At 39.5% G+C, this 25,093-nt stretch overlaps 2 protein-coding genes across 2 annotated transcripts in view; both read left to right on the top strand.

Annotated features, from left to right (window-relative positions):
* Positions 1-1,656, top strand: part of LOC139715379 (E3 ubiquitin-protein ligase MYCBP2-like) — a 64,400-nt gene extending 62,744 nt beyond the window's left edge. Inside the window, exons 30-31 of the mRNA XM_071626951.1 lie at positions 352-591; positions 1,344-1,656. Of these exons, the coding sequence (XP_071483052.1) occupies positions 352-591; positions 1,344-1,559 (456 nt within the window). The 3' untranslated portion in view covers positions 1,560-1,656. The remainder of the gene's footprint in view (positions 1-351; positions 592-1,343) is intronic.
* Positions 1,432-25,093, top strand: part of LOC139715369 (E3 ubiquitin-protein ligase MYCBP2-like) — a 74,975-nt gene continuing 51,313 nt past the window's right edge. The window contains exons 1-17 of the mRNA XM_071626942.1: positions 1,432-1,439; positions 2,124-2,219; positions 2,863-3,066; positions 3,565-3,872; positions 4,532-4,674; positions 5,140-5,240; positions 5,739-5,951; positions 6,490-6,796; positions 7,183-7,301; positions 7,837-7,980; positions 9,401-9,573; positions 10,596-10,740; positions 11,460-11,704; positions 12,419-12,534; positions 13,383-13,591; positions 14,093-14,230; positions 14,793-14,904. Of these exons, the coding sequence (XP_071483043.1) occupies positions 2,202-2,219; positions 2,863-3,066; positions 3,565-3,872; positions 4,532-4,674; positions 5,140-5,240; positions 5,739-5,951; positions 6,490-6,796; positions 7,183-7,301; positions 7,837-7,980; positions 9,401-9,573; positions 10,596-10,740; positions 11,460-11,704; positions 12,419-12,534; positions 13,383-13,591; positions 14,093-14,230; positions 14,793-14,904 (2,695 nt within the window). The 5' untranslated portion in view covers positions 1,432-1,439; positions 2,124-2,201. The remainder of the gene's footprint in view (positions 1,440-2,123; positions 2,220-2,862; positions 3,067-3,564; positions 3,873-4,531; positions 4,675-5,139; positions 5,241-5,738; positions 5,952-6,489; positions 6,797-7,182; positions 7,302-7,836; positions 7,981-9,400; positions 9,574-10,595; positions 10,741-11,459; positions 11,705-12,418; positions 12,535-13,382; positions 13,592-14,092; positions 14,231-14,792; positions 14,905-25,093) is intronic.

Here is a 25,093-nt window from a genome sequence, read left to right as displayed (position 1 = left end):
TGTAGGAAAAAAAAATCATATGTGATCTTGCTTGGCCTCAAACAAATTAGTGGGAGCAAAGTGGGCCTTGGATTGAAAAAGTTGAGAATCATGGGTGTAGAGGATCAGATACATTATCTTGAAAGTTTGCAAAGGTAAGTAAACTAACTCATAAATTTTGCTTGGATATCCTATCTTTCATTTATTCAAATTATGCAGGAGGATTTCTCTTCCTGTGCAAACTGCAGATTTGTCAATTTTTGTGAAACTTCTGTGGTATTGTTCGTGTGGGTTGTATGCAGAGTTGTGTTCTCAATGGTCATCTATGATCTCATTTGAGTTAATGTTATGTGTCCTCCCGTGCTTGTCCAGTCACTCCCTCCAGACACCAACAGCCACCTGCTGGCAGCCGTGCTGGAGGCGTTGTGCGACCCGACGGTCAAGCTGACCAAGGTGCTGCCCATCCTGCGGGACAGCCCAGACCAGGAGCAGGGCAGCAACCCCGCCCCCTTTGCCAAGCAGCTGTCCATGGAGGACTCCCCCAGTGCGGCCCAGGCCGAGGCCCGGGCCCAGTTCCCAGAGCTGGTGGTCCACATGGAAGACAGAGTCCAGGTAGGGGGCTGATTAAAATCTCACAATGTTTTCTTATTGTCCGGGACGTCAGGGAAAGTCAACAAGTTTGTGAGACCACAGACAGTATTTTACCACAATAATGCAATAACTGCCCTGTTTCTTATGTCCTTGCCCTTTATGCATACATGTATCATCCCTATGCGCTCTCGGATATGCCCTTTATAAGAATGATTAATGATTATGAGTATGATTAAGAATGCCATTATCATTTATATTGTGAAGATCATTATGATTTATAGTATGAAGATCATTATGATTATTAATATTACATTGTATCATCATCATCATCATCATCATCATCATTTCCAAAGAGGGTGGATGTTGTAATGTCATATTCACATCAGTGCCATTTAAATTTTTTTGTGAGAAAAATTATCATATGACGATGGAGTGAAGAATGCAATAATCTTGGCACAAATTTTTGCAATTTTGCTCAAAAAATAAAACATTTTGCGAAAGCCTGCATTTAAAAGACAAATGAGATTCTTGAAATGATTTGAAGAACCTGTGATTCTGGTGTATGGTCATCGAAAATTGGATAACTTGTGAGTTGTATCCTAGAGAGTGCAAGATACAGGGTACTTGATGCAAAGATGAAATGCTTTTTTCATCCCTTCAGAAAAGGGTCATTGTCTTCCTGTGCATAACTTCATTGAGAATTCCTTTCTTCTTCTGTTGTTGGTGTTGTCATTACTGTCACTATTATTCATTGTCTTGTATTACCTTCTCAGGGGGAGGGAGTGGTAGCCCTCAACACCAGCTTCCAGGAAATCCTGGACAAGCTGCTAGTGATCCTGACTGACCCTGTAAGAGAGGCCCTTGACAAGGTAATCAATCTAATCTCGAGCAGACCTCTCCTGCCACTCTCCACTGCCTCCTTTAGGTGTTGCATTAAATGGTGTGTGGAGCGAGTGAAGTCACCAGTATTAGGAATAGATGGAATATAGCATCGATGTAAAGAGATGGTGTCTATCCTACAGAGTGGTATAGTTGTGCAGCATGGTATATGTGTATGCCTAGCTTATGCATGTCCCTTGATAACTATTTTGTTTGTTTATATGTACGTAGCTATGCTACAAAGAAGATATTGAATTTCTGAAATGGTTTTTTTTTTTAAAAGTGCAGTGTCCTTGTGATGTTTGGATGTCAGATGCAATAGACTTGCTATCTTGATATCTTCTGCTGATCTGCTGTAGGCGAAGTGTTAGGTATAGAGCTATTCATTTGTAAGTATATTTGCCCGTGACAAAACAGTTCTGTCAGCCAATAAATTGATTTGTAATGTGATTGTATCACTGATATCTTTGTAAAATTGTGCATGTGTTAGACTTTAAAAGCATGTCATCACACTTGAGAAAAAGAGAGAGGTGATACTGTATTTACTGCTTAGATTTAGTCTCTCTATCCTAAGCATATTTCTCGTCTGTTGGAGTTTTATGTAATGAGGAAGTACATTTGGCAGGCAATTGCGTAATGCTGAAATATGACTGATTTTGTGTTATCCCAACCAGAGGCAGCAATGCAGTCCTAGCTCTCTGGTGAAGAACACCAGCAGACTCCTGAGTTGTATCGTGAGCGAGCTCTCAGCAATGGCCTGCACTAATGAGGTTGGTTGTTGATCATAATTTGAAAGAAGATAATGCTATTGTCAATGGTATACTGGTAATGAAAACAAGAGTGCTAGTAGCATGGAAAGAAATGTGATAATCAGACAAAACTGCATCATTGTTGGCTCTTTGGATTGCAATGTCTCTCTGAAAATATGTCTGATTCTGAATTAATTTAATCACTATTTATGTTGAAATGTAATTGAGGCAAATCCTGACAAGTATAAACTAAGACTGACTCTATCCATGTAACTGGTTTTCAGTTGTGAACATGGGGCATCTCATCAAGTGTTTTGTCAGTGATTTTCACCGACAAATAAGCTGTCAGCCAATCAGATGCAAGGATTTCAGTAACTTAAAACAGTTGTCAGTGACTGACGAGTTTCATAAAATGGGGATTTGGGGATTCCCCAAGGCTTGCTTGTATGTAGAGATTATCAAGCAAAATATGTTGTTTATTTGTTCGCAATTCTGGCAGTGTATATGTTGGTGAAAATGGCATTTAGAGAATGAAAATTTAGTATTTATGATACCATGTAGAGAGGAAATGGAAGCAATATTCTCTTTGAACATGTGCTGTCATGAAAACAAAGGAAAAAGAACTCTTTGAAAATGCAAGTACTGTTATCATTCCCTTCACCAGAATGAAAACCAAACGTCAGGTCGCCCCCTCTTGACGACCTCATCACGCTTCACCCGGGTCAGTCAGAACAGGGGCTGGAGCACTGGGAACGGCACGCCAGATGCTGTCTGCTTCAGTGTCGACAAGCCAGGCATCCTGATCGCAGGGTTCTGTGTCTATGGAGGCGTGGGATATTATAACTATGAGCTGGAGCTTCTAGATGGCGTGAGTATATGAGTGAGGATGACACACAGTGTGTGTCAGGATACGTGAGACTGAAAAAAATATGTCACAGTAAACACTTCAAAGACTTCACCTGAAAGAGAGTGAGTTAGAAAGTGTGGAATTGAAGCAAAATCAGGCAATTACAAAACTGTTTGCTTCAGTGCATCAAGTATGATGTGCTGTGCAATTTTTCACTCTCACAAATGTAATATTGCTTGAAAATAATTTTCATTTGGGCATGAGATATTACTGATTTTACCTTATCCTGAAAGAAATATTTTCATCATATATTGTGGAGAACTCATCCCAATTGTGTTCATTTTGTAAGGTATTGTGAGAAACAGCATATTTTGAATTCCCCGAACTAAAAACTATTTAAAGATTCAATATCTTCATGACTTGAATTGATATTTAAATCTGAAGCATGCACTTCTCTTTTCTGAGCCTGCATCAGACTTTTGGAGAAATAAGGCTTGCTTGCTCTTCTTATGTTCACAGAGTGATGTTGGTCCAGACGGTAACAGCCACAGATGGAACTCGCTGGAGCTGGTCAAGGGGTCCTACGGTCAGGCGGATCTGGCCAAGGACATCGCTGAGATCAAGTTTGACCGCCCTGTCCCCATCAAGGAGGGCATCAAGTATGCTGTGCGCTTGCGTAACCAAGGCAACCGCACCGTCAACGGCGACGGGGGTATCACCCAAGTGAAATGCCCTGATGGGGTGACCTTCACGTTCAGCCTGTGTCGATTGAGCAGCAACGGGACCAGTCAGACAAGGGGACAGATACCCCAGATACTCTACTTCAAGTAAGACTTTTCTCTCTCCTCCCCAACCAACTTATTCCCAACTGAAGACCACAGCTTCAAGCCGAGGTTGTTGGTCATGGTTTTGCAGATCAAATACTGGAAATCATCCTTCTTCACAACAGCAAAGGAAATATTTGACGTTAATCCATCAAATTTGCAAGTGAAAGTCATGGCATTGTACGCCATAGAGCAGTCAGATTTTGAAACCCATTGACAATATGCAGTACTCGCTGTTATAAAGGGAAAAGAACCATCACTGGCTATCGGGCGGAAATTCGTTAATCCTCTTGATATGACGCCTGTCTAGTAATCAGGATGTGGGTTTGAGTCCCACATGAATATTGTATGCCCATGATTTTTTATCACAGCTCTGACTAAAATGATGAATAACTGTAGTTGCTTATTTACGTCGATGAAGGGCAATTTTGTCAATCAGTCACAATATATAAACAAGTCGACACAAGAATCATTAATTTCAATCAGATTTTTGAAGACGGTATTCACAAACAAAACATGTTTGTTGAAGGCTAGGTAAAGGTGAAAGTCCAAGATCTACTTTTCTACCTCCAACAGAGAAACAGCCCAATGCAATCCACACTTTTCTCCTTGTGCATGCTATCAATACTATCTATTGTGAAAATGATGTTCTCATCACACAGTACTGCAGCTGAGAACGAGAGTCATCGGGTGGAGCCCAAGTCCCAGCTCCTGGAGCAGCAGGCCAGGTTCAACGTCCTCTCCATCGTCACCACCGTCATCAAGGCAGCCGGCGATCTACTCCGGAGGGCCGAGGGTTTACCAGGTAGGGAATGAAATGCAATGCAGTGATTGGTAGATTGCACTCTGTGTTCAATTTGACCTGAAAAGAGAAGAGTAGGGTCAAACAAAACTTTGGTGCTGTCTGTGCAATCAGGACAAAAACTATGGAAGTTTTGATCTGTTGTTTTCATACATAATGGTGATATTGGTCTCCATCACCTATCATTATGAGAGAAGACTAGGCAGTAATATCATTGCCTCTTCTAAAAAATGCCATAACTATAGCACCCTTCCTTTTACATAGTCATCATTGCTAACTTTTGTAAACACACCAGATGAAAGATGCTAATGGTGTAAAGATGGGTTCCTTACACACCTTCTTTTTTTTTTCCATATAGAAGAAAGGTTTGCTCTCTCTTTAAAGTATTTAATGATATCTTTTCTGGACTGTCCTTTTATTGTGGCAGGTTGCACTATACTATTTGTATATCATCTTTTGTTTTGACAGACATGGAGGTTCCTGCCGTGTTCAGTTCAGCTCATCTGTTCTCCCAACTTCTACCTCTCATTCTGGCCTACATTGGTCCCATCTCCTCATCCGATCCCAAGGTATGGCACGGCGGTCTCTGAAGAGCATTACTCTTGCCTCCCCTCCCCCCTCCCCCCTTGAGTGCTCCTTGCTGGTGATGGCCCTGTCATGATACAACAAAAACAAACCACTTATGATGATGAGTGCTTGTGATAATAGAAATTTTGTTAAAAGAGGGGCTGTAATAAGGGTTGTTGTAGTATTTAATACAGGTATGTGACACAAGTGAACAGGTAAACATTTCTGTGGAAGTTTCTCGACCAAGAAGCAAAAAAAAAAAAAAAAAAAAAAAAAAAAAAAGAGGAAGAAAAACTAAGAGGTCATCCATTTGTTCTCCTCTTTATGGGATATTGATAATACTTTTCTGCTGAGAACTGTTTTAGACAAGAAACATGTAGTCAGTCCTCATCCCACTTTTTTGGAAGATGCTTAATTATGACCAATTTGCACAGCATTCCTTTGATTTGGAACACTTGTTATCTTTTAAACTGTTTGTTCTCTTCTGTTGCCTCTCAAAGAGTGCTGTACAAGTCCTGGACCTCCTGAAGGACATCCTACCACCGGTGGCCGCCATCAACCAGCAGTTTGCCCCACCCACTCCACCCGTCAATCAGAGCACGGACAGCTGCAGCGGCCCATCGGCAGACATCCACACCATCACCACCTCCATGCACTACGCCTTGGTGGAGAGCGATCACCCGTACAAGCCAGCGACAGTTGCAAACTATAGGGTGTGTATTTTATGGCAACCTTCATGTTACCTTCATTTGTGATATATGTGGATGTGTACAGAAAAATCAGAAGTTTTTGGCATGCATTTTAATTTCCCCAGAGCCAAGATTTGCAAAATTAGAATTCATGCGAAAGTTCTTGGTTACACTGTATGTGCATTAAATGTCAGTGGCAATTTTCAAAAATTTCATGCTACGAATATATCTTCTTTCACAGTATGTGGTAAATCTCTCTCAGTTCTATGAGTGTTTGCTTATATATCTTTCTCATTTTTTCCCCTCTTTTATGTATTTTCTCAGACAGAAATAGATTCTTCATCATTCTGTTTTGACTCTGCCACTATTTCAATGCTTTAGTCTTCATCTGTAATGATTTTTCGTGCAGATGCCATGTCATGTCAGAGCAAGTATCATTTATACATACACAATGAGACCAGCTGCTATGCCAAGATCTTTTTAGTGCTGTGTATCAGATGTTGTCAACTCCCATTTTGGTGTGTTAGTAGAATGAACTCTGTTTCCTAATCAACACGTCCAGGTGAGCTTTCCAGACTCAGTCCAGTGGATGCTGCTGCAGTTTGACCTCCAGTGTGGAACAGCCCAGCCGGAGGACAGCCTACAACTCTACATTCCAGCCACCAGACACTCCCACTCAGCCCCCCAGCAGGGCAGAGCATCGACATCACCATCTCCCACCTCGTCGGTAGCTTCGTCGGCGCCAAACGCTGTCACATCCAGTTCGACACCTGCAGGGGAAGGGGTCACTCTGGCTAGCACGTACTGGCCAGTTCTGAAGAAGTTTCACGGGAAGGAGAACTGGCCCACCTCGGCTGTTGTCTTGCCAGGTAAAAGTTTTTGCACCTCATAACCAGTTTTACGAGTCACACATAATGAGTGCTGTCCAAGAATGTTAACACATTTTTTAAACGTGTATGACTCAAAATCTATTCATTTTGAATAATCAATATCGTCAATTACTGGATATGATATGTCAATGTTCAGAATGAAGCTCTTGTTTGTTTCAAAGGACTTTGGTGTTTAAGACATCTGGCATCATTTTGCTTGTAAAGTTATTTCAAATAATGACAAATTTGGGAAATCATTTTACATAAAAGTGTCACTTTCTGCCTTCTTGGAATTGACAGAGAATTCCTGAACTTGTCACTAGCAAAATTCTAATCATAATGGGAACTCACTCTGATTAACTTTTTGCTGTTTGACTGATTTACAGGTAATGAGGTGGCATTCATACTAGGCACTGCTTCAGACTATGTGAAAGATGAGAAAGCCAACATGTTTGGTTTCAAGTGTACTGTCATTGGCTACGAGTGGCTTCCATCGTGTGATGAGGTGAGGAAGCCGGAATCTGATTTGTGGATATTTGAATCGTGCCATTTACGATTTTTCTTGTTATAACTGTTGAATGGTAAATTCTAAGTGATGTTATATGTGAAAGTTGAGTTTTGGAATAAAAATAATTAAAATTTAGTGTTGGTGGTAAGGATAATTATGACAATGAATATGATAGGAGGAAGAAGATGGGGAAGTAATGACACTAAAGTTGGACAGTGATAATGATGAAAGTGGAAGATGTTGCCACTGGTGACAGTTATGTTTATAGAGGTGGTGGTGACAGTGAATATGACCAGTAGTGATAGAAATGCTCCTGAAGATTAGATCAGTTTTGATGTGTAATATGACAAAGATAATGATGTCTCTACTGATAGCAATGACAGTGAAGATAATAATGATGATATTGGCAAAGATGACATTGAAGCTGCTGATGGTTACAATGAAGACATCTTTTGTCACTTTTATATTGTGTACGATTTGTATGTTATCTTCTCATGTGTTAGGTGATTACTCATTTTGGTGTTCATTTCAGGGACTTGTAAACCTAGAGAAGGAGCTTGCCTACCTCGGAGGAATGTGTGCAGCATCCCTGATGAAGAAAGACATCTCGCTGCCTCCAGTTGCTGCGGAAACAGGCAACGAGGAAGTAGAGCTCATCACAGAAGCAGCGGAGGAGGTATGGACATGTGGATTAGAATGTCAATATCTTATTTCACATTTGTTGGAAGAAAACTGGGTGAAACTAGGAGACAAACTCCAGTGATTTATACGTAGCAAAGACTATGTTCCTTTTCTCATTTTGTTGCTATCTATGTTGGGTATCATTAGTATAATAATTTGTATATACTTATTAGCTTCCACTTTTAGGATTAGAAATAAATTGTGGTAGATAGCACAGACTAGGAGGAAATACAATACATTAGAAAGCATGTATATCTTAATTTCCTATACTTTGGGCTTCTGTGGAGAAGAAATCATAAGTGTTATGGATTCAAGCATTGTTGTACTGTTATCCTCATGGTCACCTCAATGTGCCAGAATTATTTGATCTTAATAACAATTTTGTGGTTGGGATGCTTTAATACTTTCATCGGTTAGAGAAACATTTTTTTTTTTTCTGATTTGCAGAAATGCCAACTGTTAACCCTTTCACAGCATTTTCTTTTTGTACTGCTCTTTGCCAAATATTTTGCATGTTTCATGGAAAATACTGTTTTCCCAAGTTGTATTACTGCACATGTCTATTGCAGGAAAGGTGCAAATACTGTTTTTCTTTCAAAATACTTTTACAGCCATCAGAATACTACAATGCGGTTTATGAGGTTGGCATTTCTACTATTGGGTTTTTAATTAAACACTCAACCATTTGATATCAGGATCTGAGTTTCTGTTAAGAATGTTTTTTAGTTAGTAAGCAAATAATCAACGTTGATGAAGATGATGGGACAAACTATCACTTCCGAGGCGATCTGGATGTAGCTATCTTTCCGAAGCGCAGCTGAGTAAAGATAGCGTACACATTCAGATCGCCGAGGAAGTGATAGTTTGTCTCATTGCCTGAAACTAAAAGTTGATTATTTGCTTTATATTCCACATCTAGGGTCCTAGAAATTCCCATTTTATTCCACATCTGAAACCGTTTTAACTGTCTTTAGGTATCCTTAGGGCTTAGGCTACGTGTGCGCGTAGATGACAAACAATGAATTTGCTGCGCGCATGGCGCGGCACCGAAGTGAAAGTGGGTTGCACTGTGTACTATCAAGTGACCTAGGTCACATGATAGTCCACAGTGCAACACACTTTTATTTCGCGCGTACTCATCTTGCGTTAGGACTGTGTGGCCTGTATGGAGATCAGCGAAACAAAAGGGACTATCAACATAGAGTGTAACAAACTTTTCTTCTCAGGTGATGTGGTGGGCAAAACTACGCTTCATCACGTGATCAGCTCTGGACCAATCCTATTGCAACATTCTTAGTATGTGGAATATAATACATTGTATCCTTAAATTCAAATTCCCTGTTCTGATGATTAAATTGGTGCTTCTCCCTTCCCCTGTCTTCTACCTCATTCCAATGCCCCCCCCCCCCCCCCAGATCTTCAGCAGCCATGCCAGCCTGCTCGGGCGGGGCTTTGCCCTGGCATACCCTCCCACCATCCACCAAGCCCTGGAGGGCAACCTCCCCCTCAGCACTCAGTCCAACGAGCGGGCCTTCCTCAGGGACTTTGTCATGTGCTCCCCAGGGACCAGTGGGGGCAGGCTAGCAAGGTGAGGTGGTAACAGGTTATGTAAAGTTTGGATGATGCTCTAGTCTCTCTGCTTCCACTAAGAAGTACTATCACTTGGACAACCAGAAGGACATTATGTCCACAGATATTGTACAGCATAAATGATTTTCTCGTGTTCAACTGATTAACATGCGTGTTAGAAGTGCTGGTTACTCTACATGTGTAACGTTGTTTGTTTATTCAATGCTAGGATAGCAATGCAAAAGGAATTACCTGTGACCTGATCATTTGAAATTTGCAAGTGATGAAAAATGTACATCCTCCAAAGAATAGATGGACTTCTGTTTTGAACCAGAGTGTATAGCATTAGATTACTTTCTTGTTTAAGCCTCCACCAAGGAGGTTGCGTTTTAGTAGGCGTTGGTTGTTTGTCTATCTGTCTGCAAAATATCTCAAAAAGTTGTGAACGACTTACGGTGAAACATACAGGAAGAGTTGATAATAACATAAGGAACAGATGACAAAATTTAAGGAGTGGTCCAGGAATTTTTATGAATTTTTGAAGGATTTTTATATCTTTTGGCAAATAGGGTCAATGAACTTGGGCGTTCAAGCTGCGCGTATTTGAGATTTGCATACGTGCACTAAAGCGCGTGCTAGTATGCTCTGCTCGAGGCACTGCGCTGCAGGAAGCTGATGAGGTAAGTGCAAGGCTTGGGAAGTTGGACAGTTTTCAGCATGCATGTACGGCTGGAAATGAGCTGCTTGCCAGAGGTAGGTCTGTGCTCTCCAAGTGCTTGTCAAGTACCTATATGTATTGTGTATGAGGGCTGCAAGCAAATCAAGCTATGCTTAAGCTGTAGCCCTTCTGCATTAATTATAGTATTGCGTGTACACTTTTGTTTCACATTGTGAAGCCAGTGGAAACAGAAATCCTTTGTAAGTCATGTATTATATATTTACTACCAACAATGTGTGTACATCATCGTACATGTACAATGATAATGCAGGAACCAATAAATCAAATCAGATCAAGTTTCTCATCTTGTCTCCTCTGGACAGGTGGCTGCAGCCTGAATCCTATGTGGAGCCCCGACAGTGCGACGTCATATTCACACGGGATGAGATTCGCTGCAGCGTGCCCACTGTCGTGACTGTACTCAGCAGAGACCAATATGGGGGTCTGGTGTTTGTGCCCAGTCTGAAGGTGAGGCTCTGTAAATAGGAGGAAACCTTAATGGTGGGGGGGGGGGGGGGGGGGGGGGGGGGGCAAGGGTGAGACTAAAATGATGGAATGAGAAGAATAACGATCTTTTGAAATTGGCTGTGAGATGATAGATGATGTAGAATGAGGTGGGAACAGAGAGGAAAGGGAGAATTTGGCACCGTGTCATGAAAGTTGTCATCCCTTACAAATTGTCAGTCTCTGACAATCACCATAGCAATAGTTAGTGACCAGAGCTTCTCAGCCAATCAAAACCAAGGATTTTACTGAAACTGCAGAGACTGACAACTTGTAATGAAACGGTGCCCAGATCATTTCCATATATCAAGAGTCTGGCCAACTCGGTTTTCAGCTTATGAGTTTTGAAGTCTGTGATTGGTCAAAACTGGTCCAGTGATCTTTCTAGAGCCGTGTCGTTACCAAAGCGCACTCATACACAGTGCCCATTGTTCACCACCCCATATTTGGCTTGCTTTCATTATTACATCTGCATAATGACATTGCGTCCAATTTAGCAGTTGTTCAGACTCTCTTTATATATGGCACTGGCCCAGATATGTACGAGTTTGGACTAGCAGACAGAAAGAAAGCCCATAGAGTAGGGAGCAGCAGTGTGCTTCTTGGTCTTTTCATTTGATGCTGATCATTAGGAAAAAGGAGAATAGTGTGAAGTTTTCAACGTTTTATGTGTCTACCCCCAGATTGATGTGGAGGCGGTTCCAGTTGGTAAGCGGGACCACCCGTACCAGGTGTCCAAGTTCCAGAAGACCTCTGGTCCCAACGACAAGGACATGACCTTTGGTGGTCACAAACCTCCGACCTTTGACACGCCCTTTGAGCCGGTGATGCGGCGAGAGGTGTCCGTCTACAACTCCATCACCATGATGAAAGAGTACGAGAACTTCTCTTTTGAGGAGCTCCGCTTCGCCTCATTGCCCGTCACAAGGTTGGTGGTTTTCTTATTCAGTTCTCCATGTGTGTTATGTAATAGTTTGGGGATTTGTTTGGTTTTGTTTTGTTTTTATTTATTTTTTACAGGAGGGATACTGGATGCAGAATTAAGAAGGTTTTACCAAACCATCACAGCATGAATGTCTATTTTCATTTACCTCTCCTGTTTGCTGTGGTGATTATTCTTTTGTGGAAATAGATTTTTAGTAAAACACAGTAAAATATTTGTGTAGGCATTCACACATTGAAGATGATTAGAAAATGTACTGTATACGGCATATTCTTTTATGAATTGGGACTTGTAAGACAATTTTGCGAGTGGTTGAATCCTTGTTTAAAAACCACATTGATGGAATGAGAAAGAAGTATAATCATGTTTTTTCCCGCCTTGAATACAATGTGCAATGCATTTGCAACAATATTTGTGTGAGTTGTCACTTTCACAAATATTGGTTAACTTTCTTTTCAGTTCATTGCTTGGCTCTACAAAAGAATATGCAAGTTACTGGAAAACCAGAAATATTTTTGGCATGAAATTTTTGCAAATTGCCAGTGGCATTCATTGCATAAGTGTATAGACAAGAACTTTCATGTACATTTTAATTTCACGAATCTTGGCTCCTTGCAAAATTTGTAAAAATTTCATGTACAAAAAATTTCTGGTTATACAGTAACTTGAAGCTTTAAATCCTAATATTGTACACCTCAGGCCAAATGAGAGCATGCTGGTGCGAGATAACGCTGATGGCAGCTACACAGCAAACTGGACCCCGAGTTCCACCGGCACCTACTCGATACATGTTACCATAGATGGACACGCTCTCGGTTAGTGCTCTGTTTGGTTTACTTCATAAAATTATCATGTAGAATTTCAGTTCGCCCAAGTTAAAGAGTATCTTTTCATTTGAGTATATGTACCTTTCATTCGAAAAATACTTTTTTTCATGTTGTATTTGCTCTGCCACAGAGTATGTATTCCTGCTCTTGTCAATGTCACAAAATTTTTGAGGAGAGCATTATGTTTGTGTGAATTTGAAGACAGTTGTCAAGGGTGGTCCACACTGTGTAGGTGTGATATCAAAATGAGAAGACATAATAGAAAAAGCCATTTCCCCAAATTTCTCTGGAGGAGGCAAGTTAAGATTCCCATGGACAGAGGTTAGCTTGTTACCGTTGACTATTGTATATGTGACAGTTAGGAGAAACAGAGTCACTCAAGTAATGCATTCAGTATGCAGCATACTATGTGAATTCATATAGATGCTAACAAGAATTGTTACTGTAGTTTATAGCATTTACTGAGGATGATGCCATTAATGTGTTCTAGGGTTGAGTTATTAGTTTTTTCGTGTGTGTGACAGTTGCTCTGTTCATGAGATATTGAAATCCTCAAATGCTTCATCTCCCAACAGTGGTATCTAATCATTTGTTCTCATGTTTCCACTGAAAGTGTTTGTCGTATAGATGCACTATGTTTATTGATTAATTCCAAGAAGAGGCAAGTCCATGGTAATCTTTTGGCGTATGTTGAGTAGAAACTTGTGAATGAAATGGCTCAACTTTGATGCATTGTGAGAACTGTCTTTAAGCCTTCATATGGAGCAAGCTGCACTGATAAAATAATGTGACATGAATATGTTCTGCTAGTTGTGTGTGTCACCTGTCACCTACAGAAGATGTTCCTCAAGTTGAGGTCAACGACCCACCACATGGCGTCATACCAGCCAACGTCACGCCCAAGAAGTCGTCCCCACCAGTCAACAAGATGCGTAAACTCGTTGCCAAGTACTGCCGCGGGCTTAGGGTCAGGAGTACGCCCTCGCTCCAGAGCGAACAGATAGGAATTGTGGACGTCGGAGGGGTCATCGTCTTCACAGAAGAGGTACAGCTGTGCTTACTTGCTCATTGTGTATGAGCAATGCATTTGGAATATGTTTGAATTGTTTTTAAAGTGTTTTTTTTTTTATTACATGATTCTGTATCTTAGCATAGACACGCATTTCTTTGAGATAGCATATCATTTTACTCTAATTTGTCATTCAGCTCAATATCAGTGCATTCCTTTGCAATCCACATACTTTGAGCATTTTCATGTGTGTGTTGGAGAAAAGCATGCAAAATCCTCGAGATAATATGTCTGCAGATTATCTTTGAATTCATCCCCTCAGGATTTAATAAAAATAGAGGTTTCTCGGTTTTGCGTCATGTACATCAATTCAGCATTGGTCCCCAATAACACATAAAACAAGACTAAACATATCGCATGAAATGAAATTTCTGAAATACTGCTGATAGCGATCAGTATGACGTAGAGACCTTGAAAGGCTACCACAGACCCTAGTACTTACTGTGGCCATCTCTCCCTGTCTTGGTGTGTGTCCAGCTCCAGAATGAGGATGGTATTTGGGTGAGGTTGGCTCAGGACAGCATCAGGAAGTATTGTCCAGACAATGGCCAGAGGGAAGGATGGTGTCTGCTTTACAACCAGCACATTGGCAAGACCTTCCTCTTCCCTGTGGAGGTGAGATCAGAGGCAATGCTGGCAGTGTCACATACCATCATATTGATTTCTCTTTGCCCAACAATATCGACTTTTCAGTTCCAATGTGATCATTATCTACATATCATACACTGATTGCTCACCCTCTGTACATATTTTGGCATGGCATCTGATAGTTTCAGATTATATAAATTAGTATCCAGAGCATGCTCTATGAATTTTTCCCACCTTTGAGATAAGTCTTTGGGAGTAGTTAATTTTGCGATCACACCAATTTTCAGTGGCAGAGTGAGAAACAAGTTTCATCCCTTGTCAAGCAACAAAGTTGTGCCATTGCCCACCTGGAAAAAGATAAACAGAAGACAGTCTATATGGCTTGGTATTTATTTTTATTTTTATCAAGTGACTCATGAAATTTATGCCAATGCTTACACCACCATCACAATGTTGAGCACTTTGTTTATATCCTCATTTCCATCAGTAGCAGAAAAGAAAGAAAGAAAAAATTATGAGGCCATTTTAAATTTGTGAATGTCAAAGCACTTACTGCACTTTTTTCTCTCTTTCTTTCTGTCATTACCAGGAGTCAAAGTCCATCTATGATGACCGAGCCGAGAGACTCCGGGAGTCACCAGCTGCCAGCAGCCTGAAGTCCCTGGAGGCAGAGAGCCCCACACGAGTGAAGCACAGAACAGGTGACTGTTGCCTAGCAACTGGAGCAGGTCCTCCTAGGGCATTTTTAACCCATTTAGGACAGGCTGATTTTGCTATAACACGCATTTCCCATAGACACCTGCCCTAGTATACTGTATACGCCATATATTTCGCAAGTCTAAATTTTCGCGAATCGGGACTTCCCGACAATTTCGCGAGTGGTTAAATTCGCGATCGTGGAGTCCTGTACTGAACAGAGAAATGTATACGCGTACGTCAAATTCATATCGGTATAAGAGTCCATATTTTCGCGTGTTTTTAATTTCGCGAATAGCAGCTGACTCGCGAAATTCGCGAAAATAAAAACCTTGCGAAATATTCGGCGTATACAGTACTTGGGACTCATCCTCAACAGGTTAACATTACCCTGTCTGCATACCTGCCAACTACAGTTCCGCCTGCGATCAACATCACAGGATGAGCGCGCTCATATGCGCTCGATTACGCTCAGTGCGTGGCGATCACTTGCGCGCGCGCTCATCCTTGTTTACAAATTTGAACACGGCGTTTCATCGCATAGCCACAAATCGTAAGAGCGCCAGCTGTTGGCGTACTCGCGAGTAGTAGTACATTGTTCCCTTGTTCCGTACGTGTACGAACACGTGTATTCGTCCGTCCACTGTATAATCTTGCGTTTCAGTACACGAATGCTTTTATTTGTGTGTGTGTGTGTGTGTGTGTGTGTGTGTGTGTGTGTGTGTGTGTGTGTTGCGTTCAATTGGCCCCTTCTTTTCCATTTTTCTTTCGGATTTGTATTTTACTTTTGCTGACTGATGGTGGCCAATTTACACCTCATATTATTTCTGTCACCAAAAAGGAAGGTCAAATCCTCTTCCTTTTCTCGCATTAAAGTCGGCGCGAGAGTACTCACTTGTTGTTTTAAAGTTCGTGTGACTTTTACCGCTGTTATTCTCAGTGTCTGTTAATTGTACTTTCTTCGTTCTTGCACTCGCAGTACGATTGCGAGCAGATGCACACACACAATTACGCTCTTTGCAAAATCGACAAGATAATCATAATACTAGTAATATTGACAAGAAAGCGTGTCAGAAATGCAACAATAATAGATTCGGTAGCAACATTTCGAACCATCGCTCTTACCATAACCATGCAGCGCTCGACACTAACGGTGGCTAAAAACGCACATCGGGCCACCAAAATTTTGGAAATGAAGATTTTCCCCCAGAATAGTCGGATGTTTGCCTTTACTTTTGGAAGTGAACAGCTGTAACAATCGGCTCCGTCAGAACCTAAAATAAATGTCAGATGTTTGCTTTTAATTTTGGAAATGAATAACGGTAATATTCGATTCCGGCCGTATGATAATAAAATAAAATTAATGTCGGATGTTTGCTTATACTTTTGAAATCGAAAAATGATAAGATTCAACTCCGTACGGTGCTAAAATTAAAGTCAGATATTTGATTTTGCGTTCGGAAATGAATAAGGATAACATTCGGCTCCGGAAGATGCTGATATAAATGTCAATGTTTGCTTTGACGTTCGGAAATGATTAAAGATAATATTCAACTCCGTAAGATGATAAAATAAATGCCGGATGTTTGCTTTTACTTTCGAAAGTTGAAAGCAATAACATTCGGCTTCGGAAGATGCCAAAATACATGTCAGATGATTGCTTTTACGTTCGGAAGTGAATAGCAGTAATATTCTGCTCCATACGATGTTAAAATAACTGTCAGATGTTTGCTTTAAAATTTCGAAATGAATAACGGTAACATTCAGCTGCTTTATGTTTGATATTTGCTTTGACGTTCGGAAATGAATAACAATAATATTCAAACTCCGTATGATGATAATGTCTGATGTTTGCTTTTATGGCCGAACGTAAATAGCAATAACATTCAGCCCCGTATGAATGTCGAATTTTTGTTTTGGGCATTCGGAAATAAATAACAAAAATATTCAACTCCGTACGATGATCAAATAAATGCCGGATGTTTGATGATATGTTCGAAAGTATATAGCAATAACATAGCTCCGGAAGATGCTGAAAATGTCAAATGATCCCTTTGACGTTCCGAAATGATAACAATAATATTCAACTCCGTACGATGATTGAATAAACGTTGCATGTTTGCTTTTTTATGATAACAATAATATTCAACTCCGTACGATGATTGAATAAACGTTGGATGTTTGCTTTTACTTTCGAAAGTATAGCAATAACATTCGGCTTTGGAAGATTCCAAAATACTTGTCAGATGATTGTTTTTGCATTCGGAAGTGAATAGTAGTAATATTCTGCTCCATACGATGCTGAGATAACTGTCAGATGTTTGCTTTAAAATTTCGAAATGAATAACAGTAACAATCAGCTGCTTTAGATGGTAAAATCAATGTTTGATGTTTGTTTTGACGTTCGGAAATAACAATAATATTCAAACTCCGTATGATGATAAAATAGATTTATATCTGATGTTTGTTTTTATGGTCGAACGTAAGTAGCAGTAACATTCAGCTTCGTATATTACTAATGTCGAATTTTTGTTTTTGACATTCGGAAATAAATAACAAAAATATTCAACTCCGTACGATGATCAAATAAATGCCGATGTTTCCTTCTACTTTCGAAAGTAAAGAGCAGTATCGTTCAGCTCTGGAAGATGCTAAAATAAATTTTGAACGATCCCTTTGACGTTCGGAAATGAATAGCAATACTATTCAACTCCGTACGATAACAAAATAAATGTCTGATGTTGGCTTTTGATGATATATATGTTCGAAAGTAAATAGCAATAACATTAGCTCCCAAAGATGCTATAACGAAATGTCGAGTGGGTCCGTTTGACGTTCGGAAATGAATAACGATAATATTTAACTCCGTACGATGAAATGCCGGATGTTTGCTTTTATGTTCGAAAGTATAAATAGTAATAACATTAAGCTTCGGAGGATGCTAAAATAAAATGAAATAAAATAAAATATGTCGAATGCCCCTTTGACGTTCGGAAATGAATAACTTCAACTCCGTATATACGATGATAAAGTGAATGCCGGATGTTTGCTTTTATGTATTAAAGTGAATAGCAATAACATTCGGCTCCGGAAGATGCTAAAATAAGATAAGATGTCGAATGATTCCTTTGACGTTCGGAAATGACTAACTATACTCCGTATGGAACGATGATAAAATAAATGCCGGATGTTTGCTTTTAGTAAATAGCGATATCACTCAGCTCAGTTATAGATGCTAAAATAAATAGAGGATGTTTGCTTTCACGTTCGGAAATGAATAACGGCAACATTCGGCTCCGTAAAGGTGCTAAAATAGTAGAAAATGTTGGATGATTGCTTTTACAATCAGAAATGAATAACGGTAACTTTCGGCTCTTTATACAATGCTAAAACAAAATTTAAATGCCGGATGTTTACCAATGTCTGCACAGTATGTTCCCATCAATTTCTCATTTCAAAGCAAGTTTTGATCGTAAGGCATCAACTTTTATAATAATCTATAAGCCTATTTGCTAAATCTTAGAACTCAGAATAAACGGTATACGATTGAACGGTTAGACGTGGGTACCTGTATCAATTCAGGATACTTATTTTCTACAGCGTATATATTATGTTAAGTATAGGACCGATTTAGTTTTTCTTATGTTTTCGTGATTTTTTTTTTTTTTCGGGCCACCAGATTTTACTTTCGGGCCGCCAAAAACTTAATCAATGATTTTGGTAACCCAATCGGGCTATATCCCAACCGATGATAGTCGGGCCTACATTTTCACTCTGACACTTGTTTTCAGATTTTAATTCTAAAGTTCTTGTATTTTTCACTGTGCAAAGTACGATAGCGAGCAGAAGCACGCAAATGCGCTCTCTGATTTCTCGACAAAATAATTAGGTTTAGAAGAAAGTACTAAGGTAATTGAACAAGAATCCGTTGCAACATTTTTAACAACAATCTGGGCTCCGTTTCATAAAACTTGTCATCAGTGACAAGTTGTCATAGATGTGACAAGCTACTGAAATCCTTGCATCTGATTGGCTCAGAGCAATTTTGTCATAGAAATGTGGCAGATGTCACTGATAACAAGTTTTATGAAGCGGACCCTTGATCATTATTGAATATTATACACCTTATTTTATGACACGTAATTCTTTTTTTAGATTTGACTTCTATATAGCGTTAACGTTTCTTTCACTGCTCATGTTCTGACTACCAGTAGGCTGTTTTACTAACCCAAAGGCCTATGTGTGTGTGTGTGTGTTTTGTTTTGTTTTGTTTGTTTTGTTTTTGTTAATAGCACAGTATACGGCAGCGAGAAGATGCGCGCAAGTGCGCTCTCTGCATTCAGTGGCCGACAAAATTATCAGGTTGAGAAGAGAGTATTAAAAATTAAAGAGAATCCGTAGCAACATTTTCAAAAATTGCTCTGACCATGATTGTACACCTTACACTATTTTTTGTGACACGTGTTTTCCGATTTACTTCAAGCGTTCATGTTTCTTTCACTGTTCATGTTATTTTGAATGTCTGTTTCACTTAGCCATGTTGTGTTCTTTTTTTTTCGCGCATTATACGGTAGCGAGAAGATGCGCGCATTTGCGCTCTCTGCATTTTTGACTTCCAGTAGATAATCAGCTTGAAAAGCAGACACAAAAAGCTATCAGAATAAAGCATAAAAAATGACCCACATTCTGTAGAAACATTTTGAGCTATCGTATTTACTATTACAATAGTATATTATTCTGTATGACAATTGTTTTTCATATTGCGATTTTGATGTAGCTTTCATTGGTCATGATGTTCTGCATGATGTTGTTTACTAACCCATATCGGTTCTCAGACGCGAAGCAATAAATACGATAGCGAGCAGATGGCGCGCGTTTGCGCTCTAGAGTCTGTATTCTCGACTAGGACTATCAGCTAGAGAAGGAGACGTTAAGCCTGTAACGATATTGAACAAGATTTCGTAGAAAAAAGGTATTTTAAACCATCGCTCTGACCATGTAATAGTGGTTTTTTTTTAAACTATTTGATTATGACACTCGAAGTCAGATTTTCATTTTAACGTTCGTGTTTATACTTTCATTGTCCATGGTGTTCTGAACATCCGATTCTGTTGTACTAACCGGATGTTGTTCCTTCATATTCCGAAGGATCGTTATTCCAAAAGTTAGTCAATCCGAAACACACAAAGTCCCTATGCCTAGAAATGAAAAAGGGTTCGTTAATCCGAATATTTGTGGCTTTATTCCATATGTTCGTTATTCCGAAGGTTCGTTAATCCGAAAATTAAATAGAGTCCATAACGAACCTTCGGAATAACGAGCCTTATTTTATTTTCGGATAAACAAAATTTCGAAATAACGAATCTTATTTCATTTTCAGATGAATGAACCTATACGGAATAGCAAACCTTATTTCATTATCGGATTAACGAACTTTCGGAAAAACGAACCTTCCGGAATAACGAACTGTAACCGTACTACACATTGTATACTATAGTGACCCATAACGGTTCTACGACAGCGAGCAGATGCACGCAATGGCGCTCTTTGCATTTCCGACAAAATAGTAAGATTGAGGAGAAGCTTTAAAGAAATCGAACAAGATTCCGTAGAAACAGTTTGAGCCATCACTCTTAATATATATAGCTTTATTATTTTGTATAACAGTCGTTTTCAGATTTTAATTTTATCGTTTGTGTAAATTTCACTGTTCATGGTATTCAGAATGTCATACTGCATCCGTTCTGACGTGCAGTGCAAACGCGATAGCGAGCTGATTCATCTGCATTCTCGACAAGATAATAATCAGGTATAGAAAAGAGAACATTAGGAAATTGAACAAGTATATTCCGTAGCAACTTTCTAAGCTATCGCTCTGACTATACCTGCATAATATGATAGTTGTTTTGACATTTTGATTTTAACGTTCGTGTAACTTTCACTGTTCATTGTGTTCTGAATATCTGTTGTGCTATATGCTAACCGATATCGGTTGGACGCGAAAGTACGATAGCGAGCAGATGAACGCAATTTGCGCTCTCTGCATTCTCGACAAAATGATTTGGTTAAGAAAGTACAGAAGTAATTTAACAAGAATCCCTTGCAACATTTTCAACAACGCTCTGATCATATAATTATCATGCACCTTGTTTTGTATGACACTTGATTCTTTTTAGATTTCACTCTTAGCGTTCACGTTTCTTTCACTGTTCATGTTGTTCTGACTCTGTTTTGCTATCCCATAATAGGCCAGTGTGTTTTTTTTCCGCGCAGTAACGGTAGCGAGCAGATGCGCGCGTTTGCGCTCTCGCATGCATTTTGACTATACAATACTGATAATCAGCTTGAGAATACAGTAATAAGTTATCAGAAGAAAGCATTAAAGAAAATGAACAACATTCCGTAGAATTTTTTTCAGCCATCGCATTTACCATTGCAATAGTATATTACAATTGTATTTTATATGACAGTTGTTTTCATATTTTCATTTTAAAAATTCGTGTAAACTTTCACTGTTCATGATGTTCAGCGATGTTGTACTACTACCTAACCCATATCGGTTCTCAGACGCGAAGTACAGTACGATAGCGAGCAGATGGCGCGCGTTTTGCGCTCTCTGTATATTCTCAACTATTATTGTAGATAATTAGCTAGAGAAGAAGGCATTAAGCCTAAAGATATTGAATAAGATTCCGCCGTAGAAACATATTATTTGAACCATCGCTCTGCCCATAATCTAGTAACAACCTGTCTTAGCGGCCACCTGTCGATAGTGGTCACCTACTTATAGCGGCCACTAAAAAAAAAAAAAAATCCCCCGCACGAAATTGCTGCTATTATATATACTAGTATAGACCCACTTGGATTGGTATCCAACTCTGTGAGTATAACGACCCCAAGGGCCTCTCTTATAAAGACTTGTGATAGAAATCAATCGCAAGTTTTTTTGAGAGCTTCAATGCAAGTTGCGATTGATTTGGGGACTTGTGATTGATTTGAAGGCTTTATAAGACGGGGCCCAGGGTAGACCCTATTGCGGTCACCTATACACAACGCGGCCAGCGGCCACTCATTTTGCATCCCGTGGTGAATATAGGACGCGTATAGTGTATAATAGATAGATAAATAAATAAATAAATAAATAAAATAACTGAACCCTTAAATCAGACAGTAATACGTTGGCTTTTACGTTCATTGCGTGAATTCTACCGAGTTCTTATAGCTCAGTCACAATCACACAGCCATGATTGACAAAATTAATGCAACACTATAACCTTCGCCGTGAAATGCCGTCTTTATACCACTAACTTGACTATAACAGATTTAGGCTTTGGTATTAATATGAATAGATGCTATACACACAGGCAAAGACAGCTCCCAATAACATCGTAGAATTTGACTATAATGCCGACTATTTAAATAGGGACAATAATTGGGCACTTGTCTGGGTATTGCTTGTTGCTTACGTCGTCAGCTTCGCACAATACAATTATCAATAACCTCAAACTCATTCGTGAACCCCATTCATGTACACCGGTGGTACGAATCAGTGCAGTTCCTCCGGTCTGAAATGTTATAATTATCAAAAATACTGAAAAAGAACAGAAGTAGGCAAAAAACTGTGACAACAACAACAAAACCCCCCTCCGAAAAAAAACATCAAAAGAAGTAATTTTGAAAAAAAAAATCCCCATAAAATAATATAATAGCTGCACAAGCAAACTTATTTCTTGTTTGTTTGTTTTTTTTATTTTAGAATAACTGCGGTATCTTTCATACGATTCAAGTCCTGAAATTCAAAACGGCAGCCGACCTGTCGATATCGGTCACCTGCGTTGTATAGCGTATACTAAACCCATGTGTTCTCAACTATTACGTTGAAAAAGGACATTAAGAAAATTTAACAAGATTCGTATAGCAACTTTCTGAACCATTGCTCTAGCCATACAATAGTACTTTTTCTCCTTTTATCTTCTTTTTTTACTCTGCATATTCCTTTCACATTTTGATTTTACCGTTCTTGTAATTTTCACTGTTCATGGTGTTCTGTATATCTGTTGTATATTCATATTTGCATTGTATAACAATTCTTCTGTGATCCTATCATACGTTATCATTTTGAAAGAACTGGCCTCGAATATAGCCTGCACGCTATTGCCAGTTCTTTTTTGCTAAACTATATTTTCAATAATTATTATCTATTGTTGTGACTTTGTTCACGGTGTTTGTTTGTTTGTTTGTTTGTTAGGTGAATAAATTTTCATTTAATTTCATTTCGTATCGGTACTTATAGACGCGAAGTATACGATAGCGAGCAGAAGCACGCAATTACGCTCTCTGCATTCGCGACAAGATGATTTTGTTGAGAAGAAAATATGACTAATTTAACAAGAATCCGTAGCAACATTGTACACCTTAGGTTGTATGACACTTTTTAGCGTTCCCGTTTATAGCACTGTTTGTGTTATTCTGACTGTTTCTGGTCTGTTTCACTAACCCAGTGTATTGTGATGCGCGCGCAATCAGTATACGATAGACTTAATCGTTTCGGAGGTGACAAGATTTTGGCAACACATAGGCAACCAAAGTACTCCGATGTTAACTATTTTTATGACCATTGATTTGATTTTGTTTCCTCATGGCCATCAAATGCGAATTTCAGTTCTTTCAGTTTTTACCTGTCATTTTGTTTAGTTATTCATAACGGAGGGTTCATAGTTTTTCTTTACATATTTGTACTAATCATAACCAGCGTTTTTACAGTTCTATTGAGACAATACAGTTTTGTGTTTCCCAGCTGAAGAAAGTATCATGCTTTTCTGTGAACTTGAGGGAAAAATTGCGTTTTCAAATGTTTTTGTTAAATAATTTTTCCATCAATTTCACAGAAGGTCCCCGGACACAAATTGGTCTCAAATAACCTTATAAGGGACCGAAACTAGTAAGGGAATATAAGAAAGCAAAATTATTTCCTTGAAAATTATTATTTGAGTGTTTCCACGACTTCTGTGGTTACACATTGTGAAAAACACACCTCATCCAAAGTATACTGAGATAGAAACTACAAATCTTGTTTTAGTATACTGTTCCCTTACCAGTACTGGGGACTTCGTTCCTCTGTTTACTTTAGTTGTTATTGTTTACATTACTACAATAATCTCAAATTATCCTACAATGTAAACAAGGTTTTCTTATTCCGAAGTGAATTAAGGTTCGTTATTCTGAAGGTTCGTAAACCCGAAAATGAAACAAAGCTCGTTATTCCCGGGAAGGTTTCGTTGCGGACCCTACTGTATTTCATTTTCGGATCAACGAACCTTCGGAATAACGAACCCGACGTCCCCTAAGGCTGCGTTCACATAGAAGTATTCGCTATTCGCTATTCGCTACAGTATTCGCTATTCGAGCACCGAGTACATCACCATCACCCGCACCGTCAACTCACCATCCCATGCAGTGAGGATTTCTTCCTCCTACATCCCACATCCCAGCAAATCTTATTAACAATTTCTAAACTGCATCAGAATGTCAGTCTGCATGCTTATTTTTTGCTAAAGGGCAAATCCAGACCAAAATTGTCATTATTTCATAAACGAGAGACGGTATACGCTGCAAGAAAATCGAACAAGCTCGATTCCCACTTTGCTATACTATTCGCAGCTATTTGGTACTTTCGAATAGTGCCCTCTTAATATGTGAACCGGTGTGAGGAAATCCTATCGTTCGATTCAAGCTATTCGCGTGCCCTCGAAAACGAGCCCCGAATACCCGAATACTAGTAGTATACATTTTGTACTTCTTATATGTGAACGCAGCCTAATAGGACCTTTAAAACTGGCGCTCTCCACTGCCTGCATCATTGCTTGCATGGTACGGTAACTCTACTACTACACATCGACCACCCTTTTTGAAACCGACCACTAGTTTTTTGGCGCACAGCAGAACGCCTAGTGTGATTGAGGGTACCACCTATCGTCACCCTAAGGATCTGCAGCTTGTTTATTCCAAAAGTATAAAACAAATTCGCCTAATTTTTACCTCAAAATATGCCATAAATACCGCAGTTTTGAATGTCGTGACCGTCACCTTGATTCTGAATCTCCGTAGTGAAATAACGCAATTTTAGTGCATGCGATGCATTTTTCTTCGCGCGTCTAAGCTTGAAAGGGTACTAGTACCTCACGATCGGCCCCC

The sequence above is a fragment of the Diadema antillarum genome, unplaced genomic scaffold, assembly GCF_040938485.1.
Source record: "Diadema antillarum isolate AM-2024a unplaced genomic scaffold, OU_Dant_1.0 scf00000047, whole genome shotgun sequence".
Lineage (NCBI taxonomy): Eukaryota > Metazoa > Echinodermata > Echinoidea > Diadematoida > Diadematidae > Diadema > Diadema antillarum.
This window is presented reverse-complemented; position numbering and strand designations above follow the sequence as displayed.